A 26,947-nucleotide genomic window follows, 5' to 3' on the forward strand; every position below is an offset into this window, starting at 1 on the left:
GTAGGATGGATGCTACTGTAAATAACATCTAAAGACATGGAGGTAGTTTTGTAACTGGATAATGGGTAGAGGAAGAGCTTTGACATACATGCATTAAAAAGCCTTGATTTTTATAGTTGCAACGTTGTGTCACCCTATGTTAAACTTCAGTGTGACAATATTAGGAGGTGGATATAGGATTTAGTGCCAAATAAGAAGAGACCAGAGAAGCTGGGCCGTGGAGGCAGAGGCTGGGAGTTCAAGGCCAGCCTGGTCTAGAGAGAGTTCCAGGACAGCCAGGGCTGTTATATAGAGAAACCCTGTCTCAAAAAACAAACAAATCCCCCAAAGAACAAACAAAAGATGAAGTTCATTAATGAGTGATGAATATGGCTCAGGGATAGTCTTGCTTAAGACCCTGGATTCTCTTTGATCTCCAGCACTCCAACTTCACCCCAGAAAGTTAATTCCATAATGAGTGAAAGATTTCAGGATGAGGGATGGGATAAACAAAGTTTGCATACAAGAAAGATGTGGATTTAGGGAGACTAGCGGGCAGGAATGTTATGGATTGAACTGTGTCCTCTTCAAGTTCATGTAGTCAAGGCTTTACTTCCGGAACCTTGGAGATAGTGTCTTTTTAGGCCAGAAGAGGGTGCCAGATTTTATTCTGTGAGCCACCATGTGGTTGCTGGGAATTGAACTCAGGACCTCTGAGAGCGGTCAGTGCTGTTAACCACTAAGGCATCTCTCCAGCCCCCTGGAGATAGAGGCTTTAAAAGATGTGAGGAAGTTAAAAATGAGGCTGGTCTCTCAAATGACTGCAGAACCTGGAAAAGCTGTTGATGCATAACATACTGCTATTATTGTCTTTATGTATATATATATATATATATATATATATATATATATATGTGTGTGTGTGTGTGTGTGTGTGTGTGTGTGTGTGTGTGTGTGTGTGTGTAATTTGAATTTTTGGAAACTTTAGCTGTGCTGTCAACTTTGGAAAAAAGTATCTCAGTTTACCGTGTTGAGTTGGCATTGTACAGAAATTAACATCCATATTGATCTAGAAATGTTGAACTTAATTTTTTTCCATTCGTACAGGGGTAATGCACTGTATTAAATATGTAAGGTCTTATCTACGTGGGTTTGATTACAAAAACTAATAAAGTATTCTCTAAATAAAAAAAAATGAGGCTGGTCCAATGGGCCCTAATCCAATCTGAATGGTGTCCTAAGAGGAAAGTTGCTCACATACCAATAGCAGAAGCTAAGCACACAGGGAAATGTGAGAACACAGAATGCAATGCTAGGAAAGAGGCTTCAGGGAAAAAAAAGCCAAACCTTCCGACACCTACTGACCAGCTCCAGTACTGAGAACTTCCATGTCTGTTGCTTAATGCTCAATCCATATCATTTTGTTATGGTGGTCCAATCTAATATAAGGTAACTACAGGGTTACTGGCAGGACTTATGGGATAAGTGACAGGGTGACCTTGAAGCAAGGTCTGTGTTCAAGCTTCTACAGGGTAAATCATGGGAATGTGTGGAATTAGTGTTAAGGGTTTGTAAGGTCAGACATGGGATATCTATGTGATGATGGAAGCCTATGGATGATTGATTAAGTGATGGGAGAAGTCTGTGAGGTTAGTTACATGCCATTGCTAGGATTAGGAATTAAATATCTCTCAGTGTTATAAAGATATTTTATTACCCGGTTTTGAAAATTGCCACCATCGTGGACACCCCTTCTCCACCTTCTCATATCTTTTCTTCAATGGTTCCCCACACATTCCCTACTTTCCCCCACTGGCCCTTTTTGTACCCATCATCAGCCTGAGTGTGACAAATCAGATAGTTCTGACCCTCCAACTTGTGGGAGGAGGGCTTGAATCTTCTGGGAGGTGGGCAGGGTGCCTCATCAGTGGTGTTCCGGCCCACTATACTGCTCTTTAGTTATGCTTGCTCTTAGTTTTCATGACCTTGCTGTCCAGATTGGTCTGGGCATGAGTGAGATGCTTTATGGCATCAAAGATGAGGATTGCAGGTACCACCAGCCATATGCCATTTAAGAAAACAAAGTAAAACCAGAAATAAAGGGGGTGGCCTAGCTCCCCATGCTGAAATCCATCATGATACTCTGTCAGGAAGTACAGCACATCCCCGTACATCTGGCCTGTGGGAGGAAAGAGAAGAAAAAGCCCTTGTGAGGACAAGGAAACTAAGCCAAGGCTCTCTCCCATGGCATTTGCCAAGTCATATCTCAAGGACTCAGAGCCCAGCCCAAATTCTGATACTGAAGCTGGGTATCTGAGATAACAAAGTACAAATTGCAGAAATCAGTGTGGGAAATCTTTCTTCCCTTAAACCCTCCTTCCCTCCCGTGTGTGTGTGTGTGTGTGTGTGTGTGTGTGTGTGTGTACGTGCACGTGAGTGAGAGAGAGAGACAGAAACACAGAGAGAGAGACAGAAAGAAGAAAGACAGAGAGGTGTCTTGGTATGTAGCCTAGGTTGATCTCAAACTCACAATCATTTTGCCTCAGTCTTCTGAATGCTAGGATTACAAGCATGTACCTCCACACCCAGAAAGAGCATGGAGAATTCAACTCAGGAGACCTCGTAGATCTAGAATTGAAGGCGAGTATAAAATCCTAGAATTCATGACAACTTGGGATTTCAGGACTAAAGAGAGCTCGTATATGCAAAGGAAAAAGAGCTAACACTTTAGGTCCTGATCCTAGAGGACCCAGGAACTTTGGGCAGCATGGACTATATCAAGTAACTTTCATAAGACACTGATGGAGAGCCGGGAGGTGATGGCGCACGCCTTTAATCCCAGCACTCGGGAGGCAGAGGCAGGTGAATCACTGTGAGTTCAAGACTAGCCTGGTCTACAAGAGCTAGTTCCAGGACAGCCTCCAAAGCCACAGGGAAACCCTGTCTCTGTCTCGAAAAACCCAGAGAGAGAGAGAGAGAGAGAGAGAGAGAGAGAGAGAGAGAGAGAGGAGAGAGAGAGAGAGATGAGAGAGAGAGAGAGAGAGATTTGGATGTTTCAGAATACCAAGGATATTTAGCACATCTCACCCCTGAATGGACACTTATAAGATCTCACCCACAGGGATGTGCCTGTATCTATAGATTCCCCCATTAACCCTTGTAGTGGCAGGTATAGGTTTTCTTCTCACCCAGAGAGACCACGAGCTGTAGGATAAAGCGGAAGGATTTCTGGTGGAGAAAGGCAATCACTACCCACAGGCTGAGCGGTCCCCAGAGAAAAGCTGTGACAGTCTCCATAGTGATGATGAAGCCATCATTCCTGCAAGAGAAAAGATGGACACTGGCATCAATTGTACTCAGCCCACAGAACAACTGGTTAGTGTCCCCAGCTCACCACTGCCCCACGTCAATGCAGGTTTCCCCTGCAAAGTACTTACAGGATGTATCGGCTGTCTCCCTTGGAATACTCTTTCCCTGAGGCAAACAGATCCAAGAAGAATCAAGTCAGGAAAAGGAACTCATATTTCTGATAATCACTGTATGACAACAAACTATGGGGCTTTTTGAGACAAGGACAGCTCTGGCTGTCCTGGAACTCACTCTGTAGACCAGGCCGGCCTTGAACTCACAGAGATCTGCCTGCCTGTGCTTCCCAAGTGCTGGGATTAAAGGCATGCACCACCACTACATGGTGACAACAAACTTTATAATATCCCTATGCCTCAGGTCATTCAACTGTACAATGGAGATAGGAGCTTTGGTTTTAAGGCTTGTGTAGACTGTATAGACTGATACACAACAATGGTGCTACGACTGCATGGCACCCAAGGCATAAGGTATAAAAGGAGGCATATATAATGGAGAAAGTCAGATGTGGTGGTGTATCTTTTTTCAAGACAGGGTTTCTCTGTAGCTTTGGAGCCTGTCCTGGAACTTGCTTTGTAGACCAGGCTGGCCTCGAACTCACAGAGATCCAAGTCTCTGCCTCCCGAGTGCTGGGATTAAAAGCATCTGCCGCCACGGCCCTGAATGATGGTGCATGTTTGTAATCAGCACTTGAGAGGTAGAGGCAGGAGGATCAGAAGTTCAAGTTCATCTTTTAGTTAGTTACATAGCTGATATTTAGAGGCCAGCACAGACTGCATGAGATACTGTCTGGAAAAACAAACAAACAAAAAAACAAAACAAAACAAAAAAAACAGAAGATGGCTGCCAGGCAGTGGCAGTGCACACCTTTAGTCCCAGAACTTAGGAGGCAGAGCTAGGCGGATCTCTGTGAGTTCGAGGCCAGCCTGGTCTACAGAGTGAGTTCCAGGACAGCCAGGGTGACAGAGAAACCCTGTCTGGACCCCCCCCCAAATAAAGAATAAACACGAATCATTAGAGAGCACTTACTGCTAGCTACAATTCTAAGTGCCTTACATAATATGTATGGTATTTACTATTGTCCCCTTTTACAGTCAAGTAAATGGAGGCTTATTTGTATAGCTTATACATAAATAAACTTACTTTTTTGATGTTAGGGATGGAACTCAGGATGCTCTACAACTGAGCTACACCCCTGCTCCTAAAATATTGGAGTTTGGGAGAAACATGGTAGACAGAAGGTAGATTTTCACTGTATATTTCTTTAAATGGTTGGATATAGACTCATGTGAATATATGTGTGATTAAAAAGTTAACAGGCTGGGTGTGGTGGCAAAGACCTTTAATTCCAGCACTTGGGAGGCAAAGGCAGGAGAATTTCTGTGAGTTCAAGACCGGCGAGGTCTACATAGAGAGTTCCAGGCCAGCCAAAGTTATGCAGTGAGATCTGTCTCAAAACAAACAAACAAGGAAGTTGTGGGGGTGGATAGAGGGCTCAATGGAGGATAAAGCACTTGCTGCTCTTGCAGGAGACCTGGGTTCAGTGTCTGTATGGAGGCTTACACCGGTCCCTAACTGCCCCTAACTGTTGGGGGGGGGACCTTTAACGCAAGCACTTGGGAGGCAGAAGCTGATCTGTGTGAGTTTAAGGTCAGCCTGATCTACATAGCAAGTTCCAAACCAAACCAAACCCCAGACTCAAAAAGAAAAAAGAAAAAGAAAAAAGCCTATGATGAGCAATGAATGTCATGAGTGCATTTTGGGCTGGGAGAGATAGTTCAGCAGTTAAGAGCACTGACTGCTCTTCCAGAAGACAGGGTACTCACATGGTGGCTCACAATCCTCTTTAACTCCAGCCTTGTGGGGTCCCAATTCCCTCTTTTGGTCTTTGCAGGTATTGAATACATGCAGTATACAGACATACATGAAACTAAATTTAATATTATTAATTTTAAAAATTCAAAAAAGGATTTTGAAAAAGCCTAGCCATCCCTATTTCCAGTTTCACCATCTGGTTCCTTTTTCCTGCCTCCATAGGCATGCACACGGCACGAGAACACTCATACGCATAAAATAAAATTAACTATTTTATTTTTTAATTTATTTTGACTTAGGGGTATGTCCATGTGTGTGTCACATATATACCAGTACTTGGAAGCCAGAAGAGGTCTCAGATCCCATGGAGCTAGTTTACAGGCATTTGTGAAATGCCTGATGTGGGTGCTGGGAATTGAACTCAGGTTCTCTGGAAGGCAGTAAGTGCTCTTAACCACTGAGCCATCTTTACAGCCCTATTTTATTTATTTTCAAGTGTGTGTGTGTGTGTGTGTGTGTGTGTGTGTGTGTGTGTGTAAGTTCAGTAACCTCAGAGGCCACAAGATGGCATTGGATCCCTGGGACTAGAGTTACAGAGAGTTGTGAGCCACCATATGGGTGCTGGGAATTGAACCTGGGTCCTCTGCAAGAACAGCTAATGTTCTTAACCCCGAGCCATCTGCCCAGCCCAAAATTACTAAACCCTAAAAACTAAAACAAAACAATCCCAGCATAGATAACAACTGCTTAGGCTTTAAAAGGAAGTTAACAGAATAAAAAAGAAAGGAAGCAAGCAAGCAAGCAAACAAACACGGGGGTGGGGTGTGGGTTTAAATACCAAAACTAATCTGTACCCAGAAAATTCCCTCCCACAGTACAAGAACTCAGGACTCACAGAGTTGGGATAAGACAGCTTGGTCTTCAAGAAGGATGCCATGGTAGAAAGAGAACCAACCCTCGATCACAAGGTGAATGAATGCACACACAGCAAACCAGCACAGGGCCAGTCGACGACATTTTCCAAGTGGGGCAACGGAAGCTCGACTGGACAGCAGCCAAGTGGTCACAATTAGGACCCCAGAGACGGAGAACAGGCCAACCAGGATATACCAGGTAGGGAGGTCATTAGGCACAAAGTTGTCCAGCCTCAAGTGCCTGGGCCAGTATGGATGTAAGGGGCCCATATTGGTGGTCATGTTTCTATGGGCCGCTGGCTGCTTGGAGATAAACAGGAAGAAAAAAAGGAACAGAAAAACCTGGGCAAACAGAAAGCACATGGTGAGATAATTAAACCAAATCCAAATAGTTTGCAACAAGAAATGTAGATGAACTGGATCTATTATTTGACAGAATTACTGTAAGACTGGATTGAAAACAGGTCAATTTTAGTTAGACCTACTGTTGCAGGCATTTAACCCCAGCACTTGAAGGCATGTGGATCTCTGAGTTTGAGGCCATCCTGGTGTACATAGTGAGTTCCAGGTCAGGCAGGGCTACACAGTGATACCCTGTCTCAGAGGGAGGGGTGGGGAAAAAAGAAAAATAAAAAACCCTAATTTTGAGCCATTTCAAGAATATAACTGGGGCTGGAGGGATGTATCACTGGTTTAGACCACTTGTTCTCGAAGAGGACCTAGGTTCAATTCCCAGCACCCACATGGTGGCTCAAACCATCAGTAACTCCAGTTCCAGGGGATCCAACACCTTCTTGCTTCTGTGGATACATACATACATACAGGAAAAACACTCATACATATAAGATAAAATTAATCTTAAAAAACAACAACTAAAATATGAACCTGCATAAATAATAAAGGCTTGTCCCAGGCCTCTGGGAGGCATAACAATAAGAAATGGACCTGGCTGGAGACTGGTAAGACTGAAGAGCTAGTTAGGAAATAGAGCGGGCATGAGAAGGGAAAAGGTCCTCCTGGCTCTCTGGGAATTATGTCAGGGATTTTTGACATACTTAGCCAGTCCACCTGTAAAAGAACTATGCCCTGTTTTTGGAAAACAGCAAAAACAAAACTGTCAAAACCGGCTAATGGACTTAAATCCAAAGTCCTTGCCAAACGTGTGTAAGGATGCTTTGACCAACATGTTCTCCGCCTTCTTCACCTGCAAGTCTGTATGCTATACTGAAATCTGATCTTCAAGGACAGCGGCTTTAAAAAAAAGGAAAGACACAAGCACATACTTTCCCTAATTTTTCAAGTTAGTTATGACAATATGTGGTAGCACATGCCTGAAATCCCAACATTCTGGAGGCTGAGGCTGAAGGATTGAGTTCCAGGATAGCCTGGTCTATATAGCAAGTGCCAGGGTAGTCAGAGCTACACAGCAAGATCCTGTATTCAAACAAATAAACTTAGAGATTAAGTAGCTTCCCAAGAGCCCCAAATTAGATAAGATAGCTTCCGCTGGGAGAGGAGGTGCGTTCTTATCCTAACACTGTCGTCAAGTGCAGCTTTCTGCTTTGATAAACTCACAACTGCTTCACTGTAATACATTCTAACATTTTCTTACATCACAGATTTCAAGGCCTCGGGTGAACCAAAGCAGAGGCCCCTGAGGCTCCAAGGGGGCATCAGCAGGCGCACTGCCCGCTACAATGTGTTGTATTTCCTGTTACTAGTCACAGACTCAGCCCTCAGGGGGTCACAATCTAGTGAAGGACACAAAGAGATCAGTCCTGCCCACGGACCGCATTGGTTACAGTCTGGTGGGATAGTCACTGTCAGCAAGCCGGATCCCAGCACTTGGGGCTCAGTTTGGTGGAAAGATACAGGACCACAGATAGCCTGAGTCCACTGCGGGAGACAGTGGCTGGGATCATTCAGCTGGAAGCTACTGCTATCCTGGGGTCCAGGAAATGCAGCTGGCGGCGGAGGGTATGGGGGGGGGAGATGCAGAGACCACCAATCAGAGCTACAGCCCCCAGCATCACATTCCAGAAGTCAAAGACTCCAGGCAATTAGTGTGCCGTGCCGCCAACAACCCAAAATGAACAGCAAAGGCAGGGTCTCTCCGGCAGCGCTAACCGGGAGAAAGGGGAACCTAGCCCAAACACCACCAATCACAAACAGAACCTTTCACTGCAGATGCCCAACGAGAAGGCGAGTCTTCCATCGTCTGGACAACCGCTTTAGGGCCCAGGTTCCGCGGGGTAGGGCAGGGCTCGCATGCAGGCGACTGTCGTGGAGGGTGTGGGCACGTGTGGGGACTCGGGCACGCTGGCGGGCGGAGGGCACTCACCTAAGCGGCGCGATCTCAGAGCGACTTCTTAGCACCGGCTTCGGACTTGCCAGTCAGCGCCTATGGCTCCCAAACAGCCCCAGTTTTGTCCAGCCCTCGCGACTTCCCCGCCTAATGGGGCGGACCAATGGTGAAGTGGAGGAGGTTGTTCCTGCCAATAGGAGTCCTCCGTACATCTCAAGCCCTGTCCTCGACCGTGGTGCCATCTCCCCTGTTGGCTGAGACTAAATCAGGAGTGGGGAGGAGACCTGAACCCTCCCAGCAGGAAATCTACTTTATTCTGAGCTTCAATTTCCTCGCCCTCTTATCAATTGCAGGAGATGAGGATAATGAAGTGATAAACCCTCGACATTTGCTAATGAATGGCCCTCTATCTCTTAGTTTTCTAGGCAACCAATCAGCTCCCAGGCCCAGCCTCAGTCCGAATGCAAAGAAACTATGACAGGTAGATCCGCACAAACCAAGTGCCCACCTGAGTTCAGAACTCCCCAGTTCTAACAGCAGCGGCCATCCTCACCAGTCCCTACTTCAAATCGAAACTATTCAGAACCCAGAACCCTTGCTCCTGCTGACCAATTGGTGTGGAGATTCTCAACCGTGCCAGGTCTTCTTCTTCTTCTTCTTTTTTTTTTCTTTGAGACAGGGTTTCTCTTTATTATTTTGGAGCCTGCCCTGAAACTTGCTCTATAGACCAGACTGGCCTCGAACTCAGAGACCCACCTCACCTATCTCTGCCTCTCAAGTAGTGGGATAAGTGCCAGTTTTTTTTTTTTTTTTTTTTTTTTTTTTTTTTTTTTTTCCCCGAGACGGGGTTTCTCTGTGTAGCTTTGGAACATATCCTGGCACTCAGTCTGGAGACCAGGCTGGCCTCGAACTCACAGAGATCCGCCTGTCTCTGCCTCCTGAGTGCAGTTCTTTTGTTGTTGTTTTGTTTTGTTTTTGGACACAGGGTTTCTCTGTGTAGCTTTGGAGCCTATCCTGGCACTCGCTCTAGAGACCAGGCTGGCCTCGAACTCACAGAGATCCGCCTGCCTCTGACTCCAGGGTGCTGGGATTAAAGGCATGTGCCACCAACGCCCGGCTACGTGCCAGTTCTTAAGAGCAAAACAGAAGTATGACGCTAAACCAGCCAGTCGGCAATTCGCCAACATTCAGTCAGAAAACAGACTTTTCTCAGACTCGATTTATTTATAACCTGCAACCCTTAGTCCTGAGGACCAATAGGAATCTACCCTTCACGTCTTGCCCTCCCCCTCTCCTAATCTGAGCAACCAATCAGAATAGGGATCCCTCAATTCTTTATCATTTATTATTAATCCCCTTGCCCCAATCTGTTCCTGTTCCACATAAGCAATGGCAGGACACTGCCATCCTGAACCCTTTAGCCAGTCATGAACAATCTTAAATTCACCGCAAACAGATCATAATCGGCTTCCCTCCCACAGGACTTTCAGCTTCCCAACCCTCATCGGTGCTGTACATTCTTTGCTTTCTCATCTTCCCCTCCGACCAGTGAAGAACGAGCCTATTGTGCATTTCCACTTTTATTTGATAATAACAAACTGCATATAAAAAGGGAGAAGACAGGCGGGGAGGACCCTAGATCTGCTCCTCTCTGCTTCACCAAGTATCTACCACTCCTAGGCCCCACCTCCTTCCCGCCTGGTGGTGGGGTGGGGATTGACAGGCATGGAAAGGCTGTGTGTGTTTGTGTGTAGGGGTGCTGGGGCTCAAGAATGGAGAGGGGTCAAGGAGAAGAGAAAGGGTCTTCCCTCATTTGGGCTGGTACCCTAAGGAGGAGTCTTGAAGGGAATTATGAAGGTCATATGCCTCAGCCTATGAGACGGTAGAAGATCCAGCATCCAAAAGTGACCCAGTGACTGGCCCAGCTGAGCTCTGACCACTTGTGGACAGTATATGCCATGCCGTAGCCCTGTGGGAGAGAAAGAGGTCATGGTTCTGAAATTCCAGGATACAGTCTCTCAGGAAAACCCATCCTTTGCCCAGGGAAATTTGGTACTTCCTCATAACCCTAAGTCACAGAAGGGTCTAGGTATTTACAAAGAGTAACCAGATAAAGTTTGGTTTTTTTAAATTATTCTTTAAAGATCATTTTAAGGGGCTGAGTGTATAGCTTGATGGGAGGGTGTGTGTTTACATGCAGGAAGACCTGTGTTTTGCTTTCCAGCAGCAACAAAAAAAAAGTCATTTTAAAGACAAGATGATGTGGTGGGTTATGCTTGTCATCTAAGTCATTTGCAATATGAAAACATTGAAAATCTGAGTGTCTACCAATAAAGGACAGAATAAACCATGTTGAACTCTTGCAATGAAAAAGAAAAAAAAAGAATGAAGACACCGTGTGCTTAAAAAACTGGGGGAAGGCAGGTGTAGTGGCACACAACATTAATCCCAGCACTCGGGAGGCAGAGATAGGCTGATCTGTGAGTTCAAGGCCAGCCTGGTCTACAGTGAGTTCACTGTCTCAGGGAGAAAAACCTGGAGGAAAAAAAAAATATATTGTATCCATGTTTGATATGCTTTGAGGAGATAGTTGATGAATAAATGAAAATGATCGCTTGTGAATTTTGCAGTGAATATCTACAATGCTTACATTTTTGTTTTTGGATGCTAAGGATCACTTTCTAAGCATGGTACACAAGGGCTCTACCACTGAGGGCTCTACACTCCTAGAAAAAAGTATTTTTTGTCTGTTTGTTTTGAGATGGGGGTGTCTCTACATAGTCCTGGCTGGCCTTGAACTCACTATGTGGACCAGGATGGCCTCAGACTTACAGAAATTCACCTGTCTGCCTCCTGAGTGCTGGGACTAAAAGCATGTGCCACCACATCCATCCCTAAAATGTTTTAGGAATGTTAAAGAAAGCCTGGCATGGTGGAGCTTGGCTTGTAATCTCATGTATTTGGGAGGCTGGAGCAAGGAGGTTCTTTTTTATGTAAAAAGAAACCAAAGAGGGCATGATAGCGGACATATGTAATCTTTTTTTTTCCCACACAGAGTTTCTCTGTGTATCCCTGGCTGTCCTCCTGGAACTTGCCCTGGGAACAAACCAGGCTGGCCTTCAATGCAGAGATCCATCAGCCTCTCCCTCCCAAATGCTGGGATTAAAGGCATGTGACAACACTGCCTAGTGACACATGTAATCTTGGCACTAGGGAGATTTGAGATTTGAGAACAGTTTTCAAGCCAGCCTGGACTAATGCAGAATCCAAGAATAAAACAACAACAAAACAAAACCAAACAAACACAGATTTTTTGAGACAAGGTTTCTCTATGTAACCCTTGCTGTCCTTGTAATCACTATGAGACCAAGACCAACCTCTTGAACTCATAGAGACCTACCCGTCTCTGTTTCCTGAGTGCTGGAACTAAAGGTGTGTGCCACCATGCCAGGCTACAAACCCAAAATTTTCTACTCTCAATTTGAATGAAAAATTTAAAATGTTTTTAATTAGGAAAAAACATGAATGTTTATTTTCAGTTAAGAATTTAAAAATCAGGGCTGGAGAGATAGCTCAGCAGTTAAGAACACTGGCTGCTCTTCCAGAGGTTCAGAGTTCAATTCCCAGCACCCACATGGTAGCTCATAACCATCTGTAACTGCAGTTCCATGGGATATGATGCTCTCTTCTGGTGTACATACACACGTAGACAAAATACCCATACACATAAAATATATAAATGAACTTTTTGTTTTGTTTTGTTTTTCGAGACAGGGTTTCTCTGTGTAGCTTTGGAGCCTATCCTGGCACTCGCTCTGGAGACCAGGCTGGCCTCGAACTCACAGAGATTTGCCTGCCTCTGCCTCCCGAGTGCTGGGATTAAAGGCGTGAGCCACCAACGCCCGGCTTAAAATATATAAATGAATAAATCTTTAAAAAATAATCTAAAAAATAGTTCAAGGCTATCAGAGCAAGACAGCTAGGACTACACAGAGAGACCCTGTTTTGAAATCAACAACAAAGAATTTAAAAATGTAACTACTAGCAAGGTTAAGGCAGGATGTGGAGTTTCAGACTAGCCCCAGAAAGAAAGGCATTCTATCTCAAAAGAAAGAAAAAAAAATGCCCGGTGTTGGTGGTGCACGCCTTTAATCCCAGCACTCTGGAGGCAGAGGCAGGTGGATCTCTGTGAGTTCTAGGCCAGCCTGGTCTACAGAGGGAGTTCCAGGACAGGCTCCAAAGCAATACAGAGAAACCTTGTCTCCAAAAGTGAGAAAAAGTAAAACTTAACTAAAAGGAAAGCAAAATTTAGATTCTTCAAAAATCATATGAATTAATTCTCAAATTGTTCTCCATTGTAAAATGGATATACCTGGAATTTGTACACTTGACACAAATAAAAATATTATTGAAGCCCAGCAGTGGTGGCCTTTAATCCTAGCACTTGGGAAGCAGAGGCAGGAGGATCTCTGTGAGTTTGAAGCCAGCCTGGTCTACTGAGTGAGTTCCAAGATAACCTCCAAAGCTACAGAGAAACCCTGTCTCGAAAAACCAATATATATTACTGAGCTGGTATTACTGAGCTGGGTGTCGGCACATACCTTTAATCCTAGCACTGAGGAGGCAGAGGCAGGCAGATCTCTCTGAGTTCAAGGCCAGCCTGATCTATATATCAAGTTCCAGGACAGCTAGGGCTATGTAGAGAGAACCTGTCTCCAAAATGTATAGAAATTTTAAGGTGAATTTTTTTAAAAGTAGGATCTCAATTATGTTGCCGAGGTAGCAACATTCCTGGGCTCACATGACAGTCCTGCCTCAGTGTCCCAGTAGCTGGTACCCATAGGTGTGCATCACCATTCCAAGGAACATACATGGGAAAACAGAATCCAGGGCTATGGATGTAGCTCAATTGGAAGCACACAGGAAGCCCCGGATTGCATCCCCAGCACAGCATAAACTGGGCCTGGAGGTACATGTCTATAATCTAGAACACAGGAGGTGGGGACAGGACGATTAGAAGTTCAAGTTTGGCTTTGGCTAATAATGAGCTTGAGGTTACCCTGAGCTACTTGTGTGTCTCTGTTTTTCTCTCTTCTGGGGTACATGCGTATCTCCCCCAAATGCCTGCCTCACTCACACACACACACACACACACACACACATACACCTGGAGCTGAGGCTGGGGCTGGGGCTTTTAACACAGTAGAGTGCTTACATGTCTTGAACCAAGCCCATGGTTTTGATCTCTAGCAGCCCATAAAACTGGGTGTGGTGGTACATGCCTGTAATCCCAGCCCTTGGGAGGAGGTAAATAGTGAGTTTGAGGTCAGCCTGGAATACATGAAACTCTGTCTGAAACAAAAGTAAAACCTGGGGCTAGGAGTATATAACATGAGGGATGCTCTGGGTTCAGTTTTTAAAAAATAGAGAAAAGCTTGCATTTTGTGTTGTACCTTAATAGAATGAATTTTAGAGGGTGAATAAGTAAAAATTACAGTTTGCTCAAAGGAAAGAGCCAGCAGTGTAATTAAATTTGAGGGACAATGGGAAAGATGGAGCAAGGCATTTGTACAAGCTAAGACACATGACCTAGGCTTGGCCTCACTGCCTTGGTCTTCAAGGTTCTCCCAACTGCCATCCCTGGTCCACCTCCCAGCCCAGGGCCCCGCCTCACCTGCTCCTCTGTGGTGTCGTCCACATCGACATCAAACAGGGAGCCCAGGTAGGCCAGGTGGAAGATAGCCAGGGCCCCAAAGAGCAAGTTTAAGGCTCGTACCCCCAGGCCCTGTGGGGGACAGATGGATATATTTGGCAGCTGGACCTGCCCACTGTCCCCCACCACCACCTGTGCAGGGAAGCCCAGGGGGGGACACAAGGCACTGTGGGTCCCGGGAATGACGATGCCCAGGGTACCCCCAGATAGGAAAGAGATGGTTCAAGGAGCCTCTTATGGGAGCTCAGAGGCATCCAAGGACGAGGGTGTTGGTAACCACGAGGGCGTCCAGGTTGGGGGAGATGCGAGCGTTCAGGCAGAGGAGCAAGAATGGTGGGACTTTGAGCCAGGGGTTATGGTGATGAGCATCGTTGCCGGTGGGAGATAAATATGAGGTTGTCTGCATTTCTTATGGCAAATAGAATGAAAGCAACAACAAAACCAAAACAAATCCCGCCCTGACCTAGAGGGCCTGTCTTTCCCCTCTCCCCATCACTCTCTGCTCAAGCCATACTGGCTTCCTCACTGTTGCCCCAAGATTCCTCTGTTGGGGTGGGACTTTACACCGGGTATCCCCTTTTCCTGAGATGCTCCCCTCCCTTACCTCCTTCACTTAAAGAACTCACAAGCTGCCTCAGCCATGGAGGCTTTCCTGATCTTCCCAATGAAAAGGGAAAACCACCACCGCCATTCTTCCCATCCCCTTTCCCTTACGCTTGGCACTAGTCACAACCTGACAAACTACTGTTAGCCTTGACTGACTTTACTGTCTCCCCAATTAAAATCTTTGTCCCACGGGGCCAGGACTTTGGCTTGCTTTGTTCACCACTTTGTCTCCAGCACCTAGAACCAGCAGGTGCTCAATAAATGTTCAGTGGGGGAACGAATGCCAGGTGTGTATACAGCAGGTGCTCAATAAATGCCTGTTAGAGAAACAGATGCCAGTGAATAGAGGCGAGGTTTTAGGAATGGCTCAGGCACCAGAAGAGGAGGAGGCTGGGCACCCAGAGACAGATAACAAGATGGAGACAGAAGTGACATTTTGGAAGGGCAGTGTTGGGTACATGGTTACCCATGATGAACTCTCACCAAGCGATGCCGATGTGAACAGTCTGGCAGACAACGCTTCGACAAAATGCAGGCACTGAGGATCTGAGCCAGGCGCTTTCGGAGGACTGGACAAGGTAGAATGGCAGGCAGTGAGGTTAGCCTTAGGGAACACTGGATCCAGCCTCCCATGAACCTTCCACCTGTACTGTACCGGGCTCTACACTCACCGTGTTCCACATATGTGATAAATGCCAGGGACAGCAATACAGCAGCCAGGTGGAAACTGAAGCCCTGGAGACCCGGGGAAGGGGACAATGAGAGTGAAGAGGAGGCTCTGATACCCCCACCCAACTTCCCTTGGTCCAGGTCTGTCTTGCTCACATGCAGGAGGGCACTGGCTGCATAGGTGACCAGCACGGCTGAGAAGGTCCCCAGGCGGAGAGCATTCTTGAAAACATCTGCAGGTGAGAGGGATACAGGTCCAGATTGTCTGGAACTTTCACCAGCCCTTCCAGGGAGTGACAAGTGGGATGAGAACTATAATCTGTTGGGGCCCTCAGGATAAAGTCTTTTATGACATCCTCAGCTGTCACGAGCCTGAAAATTAACTCCCAGTCTTCCTTCCACCCTGCTTCAGCCAGACTTCCCAAGGCTAGTCAGTGCCAACCCTCCATCCTTCTAGGTTCTCAGGGTAAAATTCTACCTTCCCATCACATCCACACTCTTTGTTGTTGTTTTGTTTTCTCAAGAGAGGCTTTCTCTGTGTAGCTTTGGAGCCTGTCCTGGAACTCTCTGTAGACCAGGCTGGTCTCAAACTCACAGAGATCCACCTGCCTCTGCCTCTGCCTCCCAAGTGCTGGGATTAGAAGTGTGCACCACCAATGCCCAGCTCCACACCCACACTCTTAGCAAATCTTACCAGTTCATTCTTCAGAGTATACTAGAATCCCACTTCTCCCCGTGCACTTTGTTGCCACCACTATTGCTGATCTGGGCAGCCCCCTTCCTGCTGTCATCCTCCTTCCCTCCCCTTTCCTTCAACTAGCCAAAGGGATCCTGTTACAAAGATGCCAAAGGGATCCAGTTACAACCCACATGACTCTCCTCTGATCTCAGCCCTGCCCAGAGAGACTGTCATTCAGAGAAAAAGCCAAAGGCTTCTTCCCAGTGGTCCTGGAGCCTCTGGAGGATCTCTCTGATGTCATGTCCTACTACTACCCCATCTTGTGCACTGAGCCTGCCCAAAGATCTTTGTTCTTCCAATTCTGGGGATGCGACCTCAGGAGCTTGTGCATGCAGTCATGTTTCCGGTCCCCCAACGACCTTCTTGCTGTCTCGTACACACCAGGCAAACTCCCACCTCAGGGCCTTTGTACCTGCTGTCCTCTCCATCTGTCACATTCCTCACCCACATATCTGCATTCCTTTGCTGAAGTGACAGTGAAACTTGCCCTGGATAAATTACTTAACTTTCCAGACTGCTGCCTTATTCCTTCCTTCCTGTTTCGCCATCATTATTACTATTTGCTTCGGCATTTATCACTACCCAACTTGCTGCATAGTTTTTTCCTAATTATCCACCTTCCAAATTGCCAGTTTCACCAGGTTAGCAAGTGCTGTGTTTTTGTTGTTGTTCCTAATATACCTTGTTTGTGAGACAGGATCTCATGTATCCAAGGCTGACCTAGAACAGCTCTATGTAACTGAGGATGACACTGAACCTCCAAACCTCCAGCCTCCACCTCCATAGAGCTGGGATTACAGGCAGGTACCACACACCCAGTTTTTAATGTGGTGCTGGGGATCAAAATCTTGGGCTTCATGAATGCTAGGCAAGCATTCTTCAAACTGAGATACACTCACAGCCCCTGCTGTATCTTCAGTGCCCATCACATAGTAGTTGCTCACTAAATGTTTACTGTTCAGATGTATGAAATGGTCTGGGTTACAAACTTTTCTGGAGTGGTGACTTAGTGACTCACAGTTATTTAACCAATAAGACATGGGCAGGTTCCAGCTTGTGACAACTTCCACCATGGACCTGGGCAGCTCCACATTCAATGGTCTAGAGACTGTCAGGTCCCTGTGGACAAAACAGACATTCCATTAATAGCTGGCATCTCAAGCTATCTGGCTGCTATGTTTTTGTCTTGACTGATCCCTTCCCAGGAGCGCCTCCCACCACCCTACACTTCCTCCAGGCAGCACCCTGTGGGAGAAAGGGTCCCAAAGCCCTCCCCACCATTCCAGGTGGTCCTTCTCCTCCGTGAAGCCAGCCCCGGCCAATGTGGCTGTGGCCTCAGACAGAAAGCCCACAAAATAGTTGCTGAAGTGGAAGGAGACAGCACTCTCGTAGGCCCGTAGCCACCTGTGAAGAAAGGGCCAGGAAAAAAGTATTACATCCAGGCCCCCAACACGACCCCCCCCTCCATGTTTCAGCATCTGGTCTTGTGGACTCACCTTACCATGGTGCCCCTAGGGCCCCCAGGGGTCAGGAATGCAGCAGAGAAGAGAGAAAAGAGAGTCAGAGAGGCCCTGGAAGTTGGCCTGAGTTCTTCATAGATAAGACAGAAACATGGTAGCAAAAGAGGCAGACTCTGATGGTCACACACATACATGGTCAGGTGATTGATTTCACATGGCTCAAATGAATGCATGAGCTGGCATATGACATGGCCCTGTACACTAAAATGGCCACACAGCCAGACAAAAATGTTCTCAGCTTCTCAGCTCTCTAGCCAGATTTAGTCACCTTATAAGACAATAAAATAAAACCGTAGTGAGACACAGACAGTTAGATGGCCACTATGCACACATACAGTGTCAATTTCACAGACAACATCAAAAGCAGAATAGTATCCTGCATTGTGAAACACAGCCTGGGCTTTCTGCCCGGCTGTTTAACTCAGGGACACTGGTCAAGTGACTTCACTTTTCTGAGTCTCTCTCACTCTTTTCTTTTTGGTTTTTTGAGATATGGTTCCTCACAGTAGTTCTGGCTGTCCTGGAACTTTCTCTGTAGCCAAGGCAGGTCTCGAACTCACAGATATCCACCAGCCTCTGCCTCCCAAGTGCTGGGATCAAAGACGTGTGTCACCACACCCAGCTGTTTTGTTTTTTGTTTTGTTTTGTTTTGTTTTGAGCTTCATTCAGTATCAGACATAACCAGGAGCCAGTGAGTAAGGGGAGCAAGTCATACAATCAAACAGCTAGCAAACAGCCAGATACAGTCCTGGTCAAACAGGCACAGGCTCATAGCTGGAATAATCCTTTAGGCAGATAGCACCAAGCAGTCTGAGAAGGCAGACAAACTGGCAGAGTCAATCACAAGCAGGCACACTGCATGCTGTACAGGCAGACTAGAGTTCCAGATAAGCCAGAATCATCGACCCAGGTTTACCCTAGCCAGTGACAGCCACACAAGCCCACCACTGACAATGCACAGCCAGCCAGTCAGGATTTCAGTCCAACACTCAGGGAGTCAGTGGCCACAGGCAAACAATTCAACTCTGTTTAGTCACCAACTAATACACACTTGCCACTTTTCCATTACAGTCACATAACTTGTTTCTATTGGTACAACAGAAGGACATCCAGACACAGTAGTGTTGGAGTGTCAGTCATACACGGAGTCACTGAGCCAATCTTGGTCAAACAGACATCCACAGACAGACACTTGGTCTCTGTGCAGTAATGGGGTAGATGGTCAGTCAGATTCAGATGTCTGGAACCAAATGGTCCAAGGCTCTGGCCCAGCCCTGGTCATCCCACTTGCCCTCAGCACCTGCCCTCATTTACCTGGCTTTGCGTTTCTTGCTGTAGTAACAGAAGACAGACAGAAGCATTAAGAGACAGGCTCAGAATTGGGAAGACCCCAAGCTCCTACCCAGCCCCCTCACTGCTACACAGGGGCCTTGAAGGCTGTGCTCACTTGCGAAGGAGTCGATCACCGTCGAGGGGGATGAAGTAGGGGAAGAGGTAGGGGCCCACACAAGTGGACAGTACAAGGCACAGCAGGGCCAGCGCCAGGCTCCGGGCCACCTTCTTCAGCCATCGGCGGCTCTGTGGGATCAAGGATCCGTGAACACTGCCCCATGGCGGCTCCCACAGTCCCTGCCCACCTGGCCACCCAGGAGCTCACCAGTGGGCGGCCTTGGACAGCCTGTAGGTAGCTGTGGAAGGATATCCAGGGCCCAAAGACGATGGTGCCCACAAAGTAGAGGTAGCCCATGAACTCCACAGGTGAGGGCACTGCACCCACCTCGCCCCGGTCCAGGTCGAAGCCCAGAGACACCGCCTTCATGGCCACGATCATCTGGGCCCCTATGTGTGGGGCCCATGGTCAAGTGTATGGACAAGAAAGAATGTCACAATGAAAGATAGGGTGTACCAGGTGTGAGGTGACAGGAAAGGGAGACACAATGATAGGTTGAAAGAGACAAAGAGACACAGATGCCAGGGGAGAGGGAGGCCTGTACTGTAATGTGGTTTACAAAGGGGGAAAGTCATGGAGAAAAGAATCAGGGTGGGGGCTCTTAGGAGATGAGGAGGGGAAGGGGAGCAGAGTTACCCACCTCGCATCTTGTGCCATGTCACGGTGTCCACCATGTGCATCTCACTGAGGGAAAAAAAGGTAATGGTCTTGGCCCTGTACCTCCTAGGGATTTGGACACTTGGGGGGGCACAATGGTAATGAAGGGGTTCTACTTCTCTGACCTCTACTTCACACTAAAGAAAACATCCCCAGGCCCTCCTCCAGGGGAAGCCCATGATCAACCCATCCTGTACCACTTCATGAAAGGACAATTGTTCAGGCTGCCTTCCTCAGGAACACTTCTCTCTGTCTCTGTCTCTGTCTCTGTCTCTGTCTCTGTCTCTGTCTCTCTCTCTCTCTCTCTCCTCTCTCTCTCTCTTTGTAGAATGATGATCCCCGACTCCTCTCTTTCTCCTTAGAATCCCATGCCATCCTATCTTGGACCACTTCATCAAGGCCTTGGGGACCCGCCTGCCTTCAGGGTGAGGGTGAGGATGCACACCCATACCCCATGAGTAGGTAGATGAGGATGGTGATGGAGAGGAAGACGCCTCGGTGGGAGGAGTGTCGGCAGAGGAACAGCACGAGGTAGCACAGGAGGCTCAGCAGCACGACCCAAACCATGTGCAGCTGGAAGAAGTGGTAGAGGCTGAAGAAGCCACCTGCCACGGTGCTTGCATGCTTCAGGTAAGACGGTAACCCTTAGGGTGAGAGGGAGAGAGAAACAGAGACAGGGAGGGAAAACAAGAAGCAGGAGGTTGGTGGGCTGGCAGAAAAGGAAGGAGGACTTGGGCAATAGGGCCCGCCTGGGCAAAGGCCTAGAATGTGATGGGGTTGAAGGGGACCCAAAGCTGGTACTGGAGAGCTGGCAAGTGTGCCAAGGTCTGGATTTAAAAGGAACATCTACTAAGGACATTTCAGGGACACTGAAAAAAAAAATTCTCAGTCTATCTTCCATCCAATTTAAAATTTTGCAGGGGTGGGGATGATGTTTGAAGCTATGGTTGTGTGTGGCGGTAGGGTGTGTTTTTGTTCTCAGGGATCATATACTGAAGGACTTGGGGTGAAGTGTCATGCTACCATCAGGTTATTGAAATGATTCGGGAAGATGACAGCTGGATGGACAGGTAGGAAGATAGAGCAAGCTGTTGTGGCAAAATGTGAACTACAGAGAACTTGGCGATTGATGAGTGTGTGTGTGTGTGCGTGTGTGTGTGTGTGTGTGTGTGTGTGTGTGTGTGTGTGTGTGTATTACTATTCTTTGAACCTTTCAGTAGCTTTGATATGTACCAAAATAATAAAACTGGAAACAAGAAAACATCCACTGAAGATGAAAAGGAAAATGAAAGAGGGGAAACTTTGGTTTTCAGAAATCTCTGTATCCTAGAGGAATCCTGGGGATTCAGAGCTTTCTCATTTGGATATTGACTTGCTATGATTGTGAAAACTATAGACTCTAAGAACCCAGAAAGAATCGTGTCCTGATTATAGAAATTCATAATGTCAACATTTTGGAAGCCCAGCATGTGAAAATTTCAACTTGGCAGACTTTTCAAACCTTGTAACTATGATACTTTGGGATAGGATACTTGTAATATCTTCCTTGGAATATAGACAGTTGAGGATCCCACACTCCCAGAGTGCAGGAATGCTGAAGGTCATGTCTTGGACAGGATGTGGCTTGGCATAGTGTGGCTTGAGGTGGCTGTACATAAAGAATGTGTTGTGGTGGTCTGGGACTTAGCTGAATGGGATGTGGTGGGGCTGGACCTGTAGGGGCCTGATTTGGCATGGCAGGATGTGCCATGTTAGGATGGGGCAGGGTAAGGTATAGCTTGGTATCCATGAGTGTGGCAAATAAGATACAATCTGATGTGGTGGAACAGTGGCAGACACTTACCCAGCCTCCAAAGGAGGCGGCAGGCGAAGCAGATGGTAAGGAGCAACCAGATCTGGTCAAGGCCCTGTTGGACAGTAGGCAGGAGACAGCCCTGCAGTAGCTGCTGGAAAAATTCCTGGCGGCTGAAGGTGGCCATTGTGGACCCACACAAATGGATGGACAGACGGATCTGCCAAAGGAAGGACACGGAGGGTGTAAGATGTTCATGGGGCTGCTCACAATCAAGGTTTGGACTCGAGCACTCAGGACTTCAGCTTCGGGCTGCCAAGCCCCCAGCATGGTATTGGAAGGCTTGGGGGAAGATGTGAATCAGGTACATCAGGCTGAGCCACCAACTGTGCTATCAGTGGATGCTTTGGATGCACTATGACCCACAGAGAATGAAGGACCAGTGTATCTTAAATGCTCTGACCAGTCCAATCCAATGATGATAGAATAATATGCATTCTAGACCTATATACCAAATGGGGCGGAAGAAGTGGGCTTCTTGGTTTCCAAGGTAGTCACTCAGTGTGGAGAGCAGAAAGGGGGAGTCTGTGACACTTAGGGGCCGTGTGCATCTCTCCTTCTATGGATGTATCCTCCGCGAGCTTCATCTCACCCCAATCAGCGAAAAACCGCCAACAAAGCCCTGCCCTGGTCTAGGGACTGCAGGAAAGTGGAAGTGTTGGCAGGGGACATAGCAGGGAGGGAGTCCTATAGGTGATGCGGACGAGGTCCCAGGACAGGAGGTACAGATCAGTACCCGGGAGGCCAGCTTAAGGATGGGAATGTGGGAGCCGCGCGCACACTACTGGAGACATACCTGGCAGAAAGGAAGACGTGGTCCTGGGGGCCGGGGACGCGCACTGCTGCCACCTTCGCCACCTCCTCCGGGCAGCCTCCCCCGCAGGCCGCAAAGCCGGGACCAGCAGTGGCTCCCAGGGCGGCGCGGCGGAGCGGGCCCTTTAAATCCCGGGGCGGGCCAGCAGTTGAGTTCCTCCAATCGGAGAACGGGAGCGGGGCGGGGACCGGGAGGAGTGAGCCAGAGCATCGCGAGGAGGAGCCGCAGGGTTGAGGGGCGCGGGGTGCCGGAGCACGTCGGCGCACGGAGGGTTCGCGGGTGCCTTTTTCAGGCCAGTTGCCATTCCAGCTTTGGAGCTTTCGAGACGCAAGAATTTCTTAACTTCCAAGAAAACGCTTCCTAATGATTATTTTGTAATCCTTGAGAACCAAGATGGAAAAGATAAGGGGGGGAAAGGAGGCTAGCCCCTTCTCTACCAAAAGCCCCCCCCCCAAGATTCCTCTAGTCTAGATACTAGTGTGACCGTGTGACCCTAGTCACAGCTGGAAAAAGCCGCGGACGTTCGCTTTTCCTATCTCTTGAGGGATCTGAAGGAATTTCCAGTCTTCCTTAGCCTCAGGGACCAGCCAGGAGCTTTTGTAGGTAATGACTGTGTCACCTAGGAGCACTCACTAGGTGCCTTATCGACCCCCTAAGGGCTAGCTGTGGCATTTGGCTTATCATTAACTGATTAGCTTGCTTAACTCCCCACCAAACTGGACCCTGCAAAAAAGGTGAACTCAGCTGATATTAAGTGTTTCCAGTCAACTAGAAGGAGGCTAAGAACGAACGCTTAAAAAATTGACCCCGACAATGATCTGTATTGCTCTCTGTACCAACACAAAGGGTTTGTGCAGCACGGTTCTCTACCGAAACTACACTGCAATTGTGGGCATTCAGTTCTATTCCTAGGCTAATGAAACCTCAAACTCCCCAAGAAGAGCCCATTTTTTTCCTAAGGCGCACTTATAGGGCATTAAGGGGCTTAGCTCCAAATGTGAATGTGAACAGAGAAGCATGCCCAGGTCAATCTTGACCTCATCCTGACCCCAGGACCTAAGGAAAACAGGTTCTAATAAGATTAATGCCTGGCTGTATGGAGTTAAGGAAGTTGTGCCCATTCACTCTGGGCGGTGTCTCTTTCTGTTAAACAAAAGGGCGGGATTAGCAGTTCTTGGCTTGGAGAAACTCTTTTGCCTGTCTCTGTCCCCGGCAGTCTGAGGATGCAACCTAGGGCCCTGGGTTTTCTAGGTAAATGTTCAGCTGCTGATCTTTTTAAACATTAATTTAAACTGAATAAATTAATAGTTATGTTTACAAGTGAAAAATATTTAACACTGGGGGTATGTGTATCTGTACATATAAGTGAATACTTACACCAGCCAGATGCACAAATATTAAGTCATTTCTTCAAAGGTAGAATACAGGGCTGAATGCTCAGTGGTTAGGAGCACTTGTTGCTCTTCCAGGGGACCTAGGTTTGATTTCCAGTGTCCAAACAGGTGGCTCACAACCATCTGTTACTCCTAGATACTCTTGTGCTTTGTATTCATACATAAAATAATTCTAAAACCAGTAGAATACAGCTGGTGTGGTGTCATACGCCTTTAATCTCAGCACTAGAAATGCAGAGGCAGCTGGATCTCTGTGAGTTTGAGGCTAGCCTAGTTCACTTATTAAATTTCAGGTCAGCCTGATCTACATACTGAGTTCCAGGATTTTCAGTGAGACCCTGGGTCAAAAAAAGAACAGATATCTATATTTTGGGCCATATAACAAACATATATAAATCAATAAGAAAAGGAGAAAACAATAGTGAAACAAACAGGTATATATATATATATATATATATATATATATATACATATATCGATCTCTTGTTTTTGGAGAAATTAAAAACTATACGAGTGAGCTGTTTCATATCTAGAATATGTAGTGCTTGTTTCCTTCAGTGCTAGGGATGGAGCATAGCAGTCAGTACGAGAAAGTCTGTACATTTGAACTAGATTCGCTAGATGATGACCTAGATGCCTTTTTGGAAGGAGGGCAGAGTCTCACTATCCATGGCTAGTTTGGAACTCAGTATGTAGACCAGGCTGGCATTGAAATCACAGGGATTCACCTGTTCCTGCCTCCTAAATTCTGGGTTTAAAGGTAAATGCTACCACACCTGGCCCCTTTTATCTTTTATTAATTAATTAATCTATTTATTTATTTATTTATTTATTTATTTATTTATTTGATTCTTCAGCTGAGATGATGAGAAAGATGGTTTGTTGTACATGAGTTACACTTGGCCACAGGTGAGAACAGAACGAGTCCAGAATGCCACAGGTCCCGGGCTGACGGCCACCAGGACTGTTTTGGTTGTAATGAAGGCAGGCAAGTCTCTCAGGTGGTCTCTTCAAGCAGATGGTGAGGTTCCAGGTCCATTGAGACGTACACCGACAGTAGCACACAGTCCAATAACTTGTACCAGCCTCCTGGCCTTCATCATCTCTTACTTCTGCTCCTCAGCCTTCATGGGGGGACAAGATGGTTTTCCTTGGATCTCCGCCTCATCTTTCTTCTCTTGCGCTTCAGTCTGCACATTTGCTTCTTCCTCCACTTTGCTCTCAGCACAGGAGTTTCAAGGAAGATGGCTAAAGCCAAGACTATTTGTTTTGAGGCAGGGTTTCACTATTCAACCCTGGTTCTTCTGGCTGTGTAGAACAGGGTGGCCGTGAATTCACAGAGCTCTGCCTGGGATTAAAGGCGTGTCCCACTTTGACAAACTCCGTTTCACTTTATTTACTTTTTTATGTGTATGGGTGTCTTGCCTGCCTGCATGTCTGGGTATCACATGTATGCCTGGTGCCCAAGTAAGCTTGAGGAACCTTGCATGGGGGACCCTGGTGGATTCCATGGCAGGCAAGGGTGACCTAGGCAGGGAACAAGCACACCAAACAGACAGAGCTTAAGTGAGAAGTTTTATTAGAAAGAGAAGGGAGGGGGAAGGAAAGAGAAAAGAGGTAAAGAGACACAGAGACACAGAGAGAGGACAGAAGAGAAGGGGAAGACAGGGAAAGTCCTGTCTGCCCCAGGGGAACAGCAGGAAAGAGAGCCTAAGTAGGGGGGGGCTCTGTCTTTTAAAGGGGTCCTTTGCACCTGCTTGCAGACTAGTACTCATGGAACCCTGGGCTGACCAGAGTACTGCCTGAGTGCATTCTGCCAGGTGACAGGGCAGGCCAGCATAATGCCTGAATCCTTACAAGAAGAGTGCTGGGACTGGGGTTATAGACAGCTGTAGGCTGCAATGTGGGTGCTGGGAACTGAACCCAGGTCCTCTGGAACTACTGATTTATCTCTCCAACTTCCATTTTGCTTTAATTTATTAAAAAATTTGTTACATGTTATTGAGAGGGAGGATGGGTACACACAAGCCATGACAAATGTATGGAGTTCAGAAGCCAACTTGCAGGAGTTGGTTCTCCCCTTCTTCCATGTGGGTCCTGGGGATTGAACTCAAATCATCAGGCTTGGGAATTAGTGCCTCTGTCCTCTGAGCCATCTTGACAGCAGCGCTATTTCTTTTTCAAGACAGAGTTTCTCTGTGTAACACCTCTGGCTGTCCTGGAACTCACTATGTAGCCCAGGCTGGCCTCAAACTCACAAAGATCCGCTACCCCTTCCTCCCAAGTACTGGGAATAAAGGCGTGAGCCACCAAGCCCAGCTGCCCCCTCCCTTTTTAAAAAACAGGGTCTCATGCGTCCTAGCCTGACACAATATGAAGCTGAAGAAAAACTTGAATTTATGATCCTTTTTGTTGTTGTTGTTGTTGCTTTTTTTTTTCAAGACAGGATTTCTCTGTGTACCTATGGAGCCTGTCCTGGAACTCACTATGTAGACCAGGCTGGCCTCGAATCCATAGAGATCCTCCTGCCTCTGCCTCAAGAGTGCTGGGACTAAAGGTGTGCGCCAACACTGCCCAGCTGAATTTACCATCCTCTTGCCTGCATCACTCAAGTGCTTGAATAAGAAAAAGGGGAGCCTAGGTTCTGAGCTGTTATACTATTAGTTTTATTTTGGTTTTGGTTTCCTTTTTTTGAAAAATTTTAAAATATTTCTTTTTTATTTTTTACATTCTAATCCCAGTTCTCCCTCCTCTCCTCCTGCTCCCCCTCTTCCCCCCACCTCCCATTTGCCCCTCGGAGAGGGTAAGGTGTCCCCTAGGAAGTCCACTAAGTCTATCCCATCATCTAGTTGAGACAGGACCAAGGCCCCTCTCCACCCCCACACCCCTGTGTCTAGGCTGGGCATGGTATCTCTCCATACAGAAAGGGCTCCACTAAGTCAGTTTGTGTATTAGTGTTACATCTTGGACCCACTGCTTCAGTCTTTCCCAGTTCATGATCTTGATGGGTTTTCCCATTTGTTTTGTTTTTGTTTGCTTGGATGTTTATGAAGAATGTAGGCCAGTTCGTGGGAAGAAAGTCTTTCTTGGTAGGTTTATCTGATATGATTAGATTTAGATTATGTATTTGTGGCAAGAATTCCACAGAGGTGAT

At 47.0% G+C, this 26,947-nt stretch overlaps 2 protein-coding genes across 8 annotated transcripts; both read right to left on the minus strand.

The window, feature by feature from the left end:
- Positions 1 to 1,670: 1,670 nt before the first annotated feature.
- Ebp (EBP cholestenol delta-isomerase) lies at positions 1,671 to 8,544 on the minus strand. The gene is made up of 5 exons (XM_027433289.2): positions 8,416 to 8,544; positions 6,056 to 6,416; positions 3,417 to 3,453; positions 3,168 to 3,298; positions 1,671 to 2,158 (listed from the first exon to the last, which is right to left on the minus strand). Exons 2-5 carry the CDS (start codon positions 6,354 to 6,356, stop codon positions 1,935 to 1,937), a joined length of 693 nt encoding a protein of 230 aa, XP_027289090.1. The 5' UTR covers positions 6,357 to 6,416; positions 8,416 to 8,544; the 3' UTR covers positions 1,671 to 1,934.
- A 1,399-nt stretch (positions 8,545 to 9,943) lies between these two features.
- On the minus strand, positions 9,944 to 22,539 carry Porcn (porcupine O-acyltransferase). Of its 7 annotated transcripts, XM_027433293.2 has the most exons (15): positions 22,382 to 22,539; positions 21,577 to 21,745; positions 20,185 to 20,377; positions 19,717 to 19,760; positions 19,284 to 19,465; positions 19,074 to 19,204; positions 18,941 to 18,958; positions 17,603 to 17,617; positions 17,385 to 17,510; positions 17,125 to 17,225; positions 15,524 to 15,600; positions 15,370 to 15,433; positions 15,182 to 15,267; positions 14,054 to 14,164; positions 9,944 to 10,348 (listed from the first exon to the last, which is right to left on the minus strand). In XM_027433293.2, exons 2-15 carry the CDS (start codon positions 21,710 to 21,712, stop codon positions 10,247 to 10,249), a joined length of 1,386 nt encoding a protein of 461 aa, XP_027289094.1. In that variant the 5' UTR covers positions 21,713 to 21,745; positions 22,382 to 22,539; the 3' UTR covers positions 9,944 to 10,246. The 7 variants fall into 7 exon arrangements, with proteins under 7 accessions (XP_027289094.1, XP_035305999.1, XP_027289095.1 ...); XM_035450108.1 differs by lacking the exon at positions 18,941 to 18,958; XM_027433294.2 differs by lacking the exon at positions 17,603 to 17,617.
- Positions 22,540 to 26,947: the final 4,408 nt, after the last annotated feature.

Source organism: Cricetulus griseus, chromosome X (genome assembly GCF_003668045.3).
Source record: "Cricetulus griseus strain 17A/GY chromosome X, alternate assembly CriGri-PICRH-1.0, whole genome shotgun sequence".
Lineage (NCBI taxonomy): Eukaryota > Metazoa > Chordata > Mammalia > Rodentia > Cricetidae > Cricetulus > Cricetulus griseus.

Bases quoted from the DNA above. Each gene is read 5' to 3' on its own strand.
- Porcn (XM_027433293.2), bottom strand. From the start codon at position 21,712: ATGGCCACCTTCAGCCGCCAGGAATTTTTCCAGCAGCTACTGCAGGGC. The intron at 19,761-20,184 runs GTATGGGTGTGC...TTTTTCCCTCAG, and splicing joins CTCATCTACCTACTCATGGG to TGAGATGCACATGGTGGACA. The intron at 15,601-17,124 runs GTGAGTCACTAA...TCTCACCTGCAG, and splicing joins GTCTTATTGGTTAAATAACT to ATGTTTTCAAGAATGCTCTC.
- Ebp (XM_027433289.2), bottom strand. From the start codon at position 6,356: ATGACCACCAATATGGGCCCCTTACATCCATACTGGCCCAGGCACTTG. The intron at 3,454-6,055 runs GTGAGTCCTGAG...TGTTTGCCTCAG, and splicing joins AGCTGTCTTATCCCAACTCT to GGAAAGAGTATTCCAAGGGA. The intron at 3,299-3,416 runs GTAAGTACTTTG...TTTCTCTTGCAG, and splicing joins GGAGACAGCCGATACATCCT to GAATGATGGCTTCATCATCA.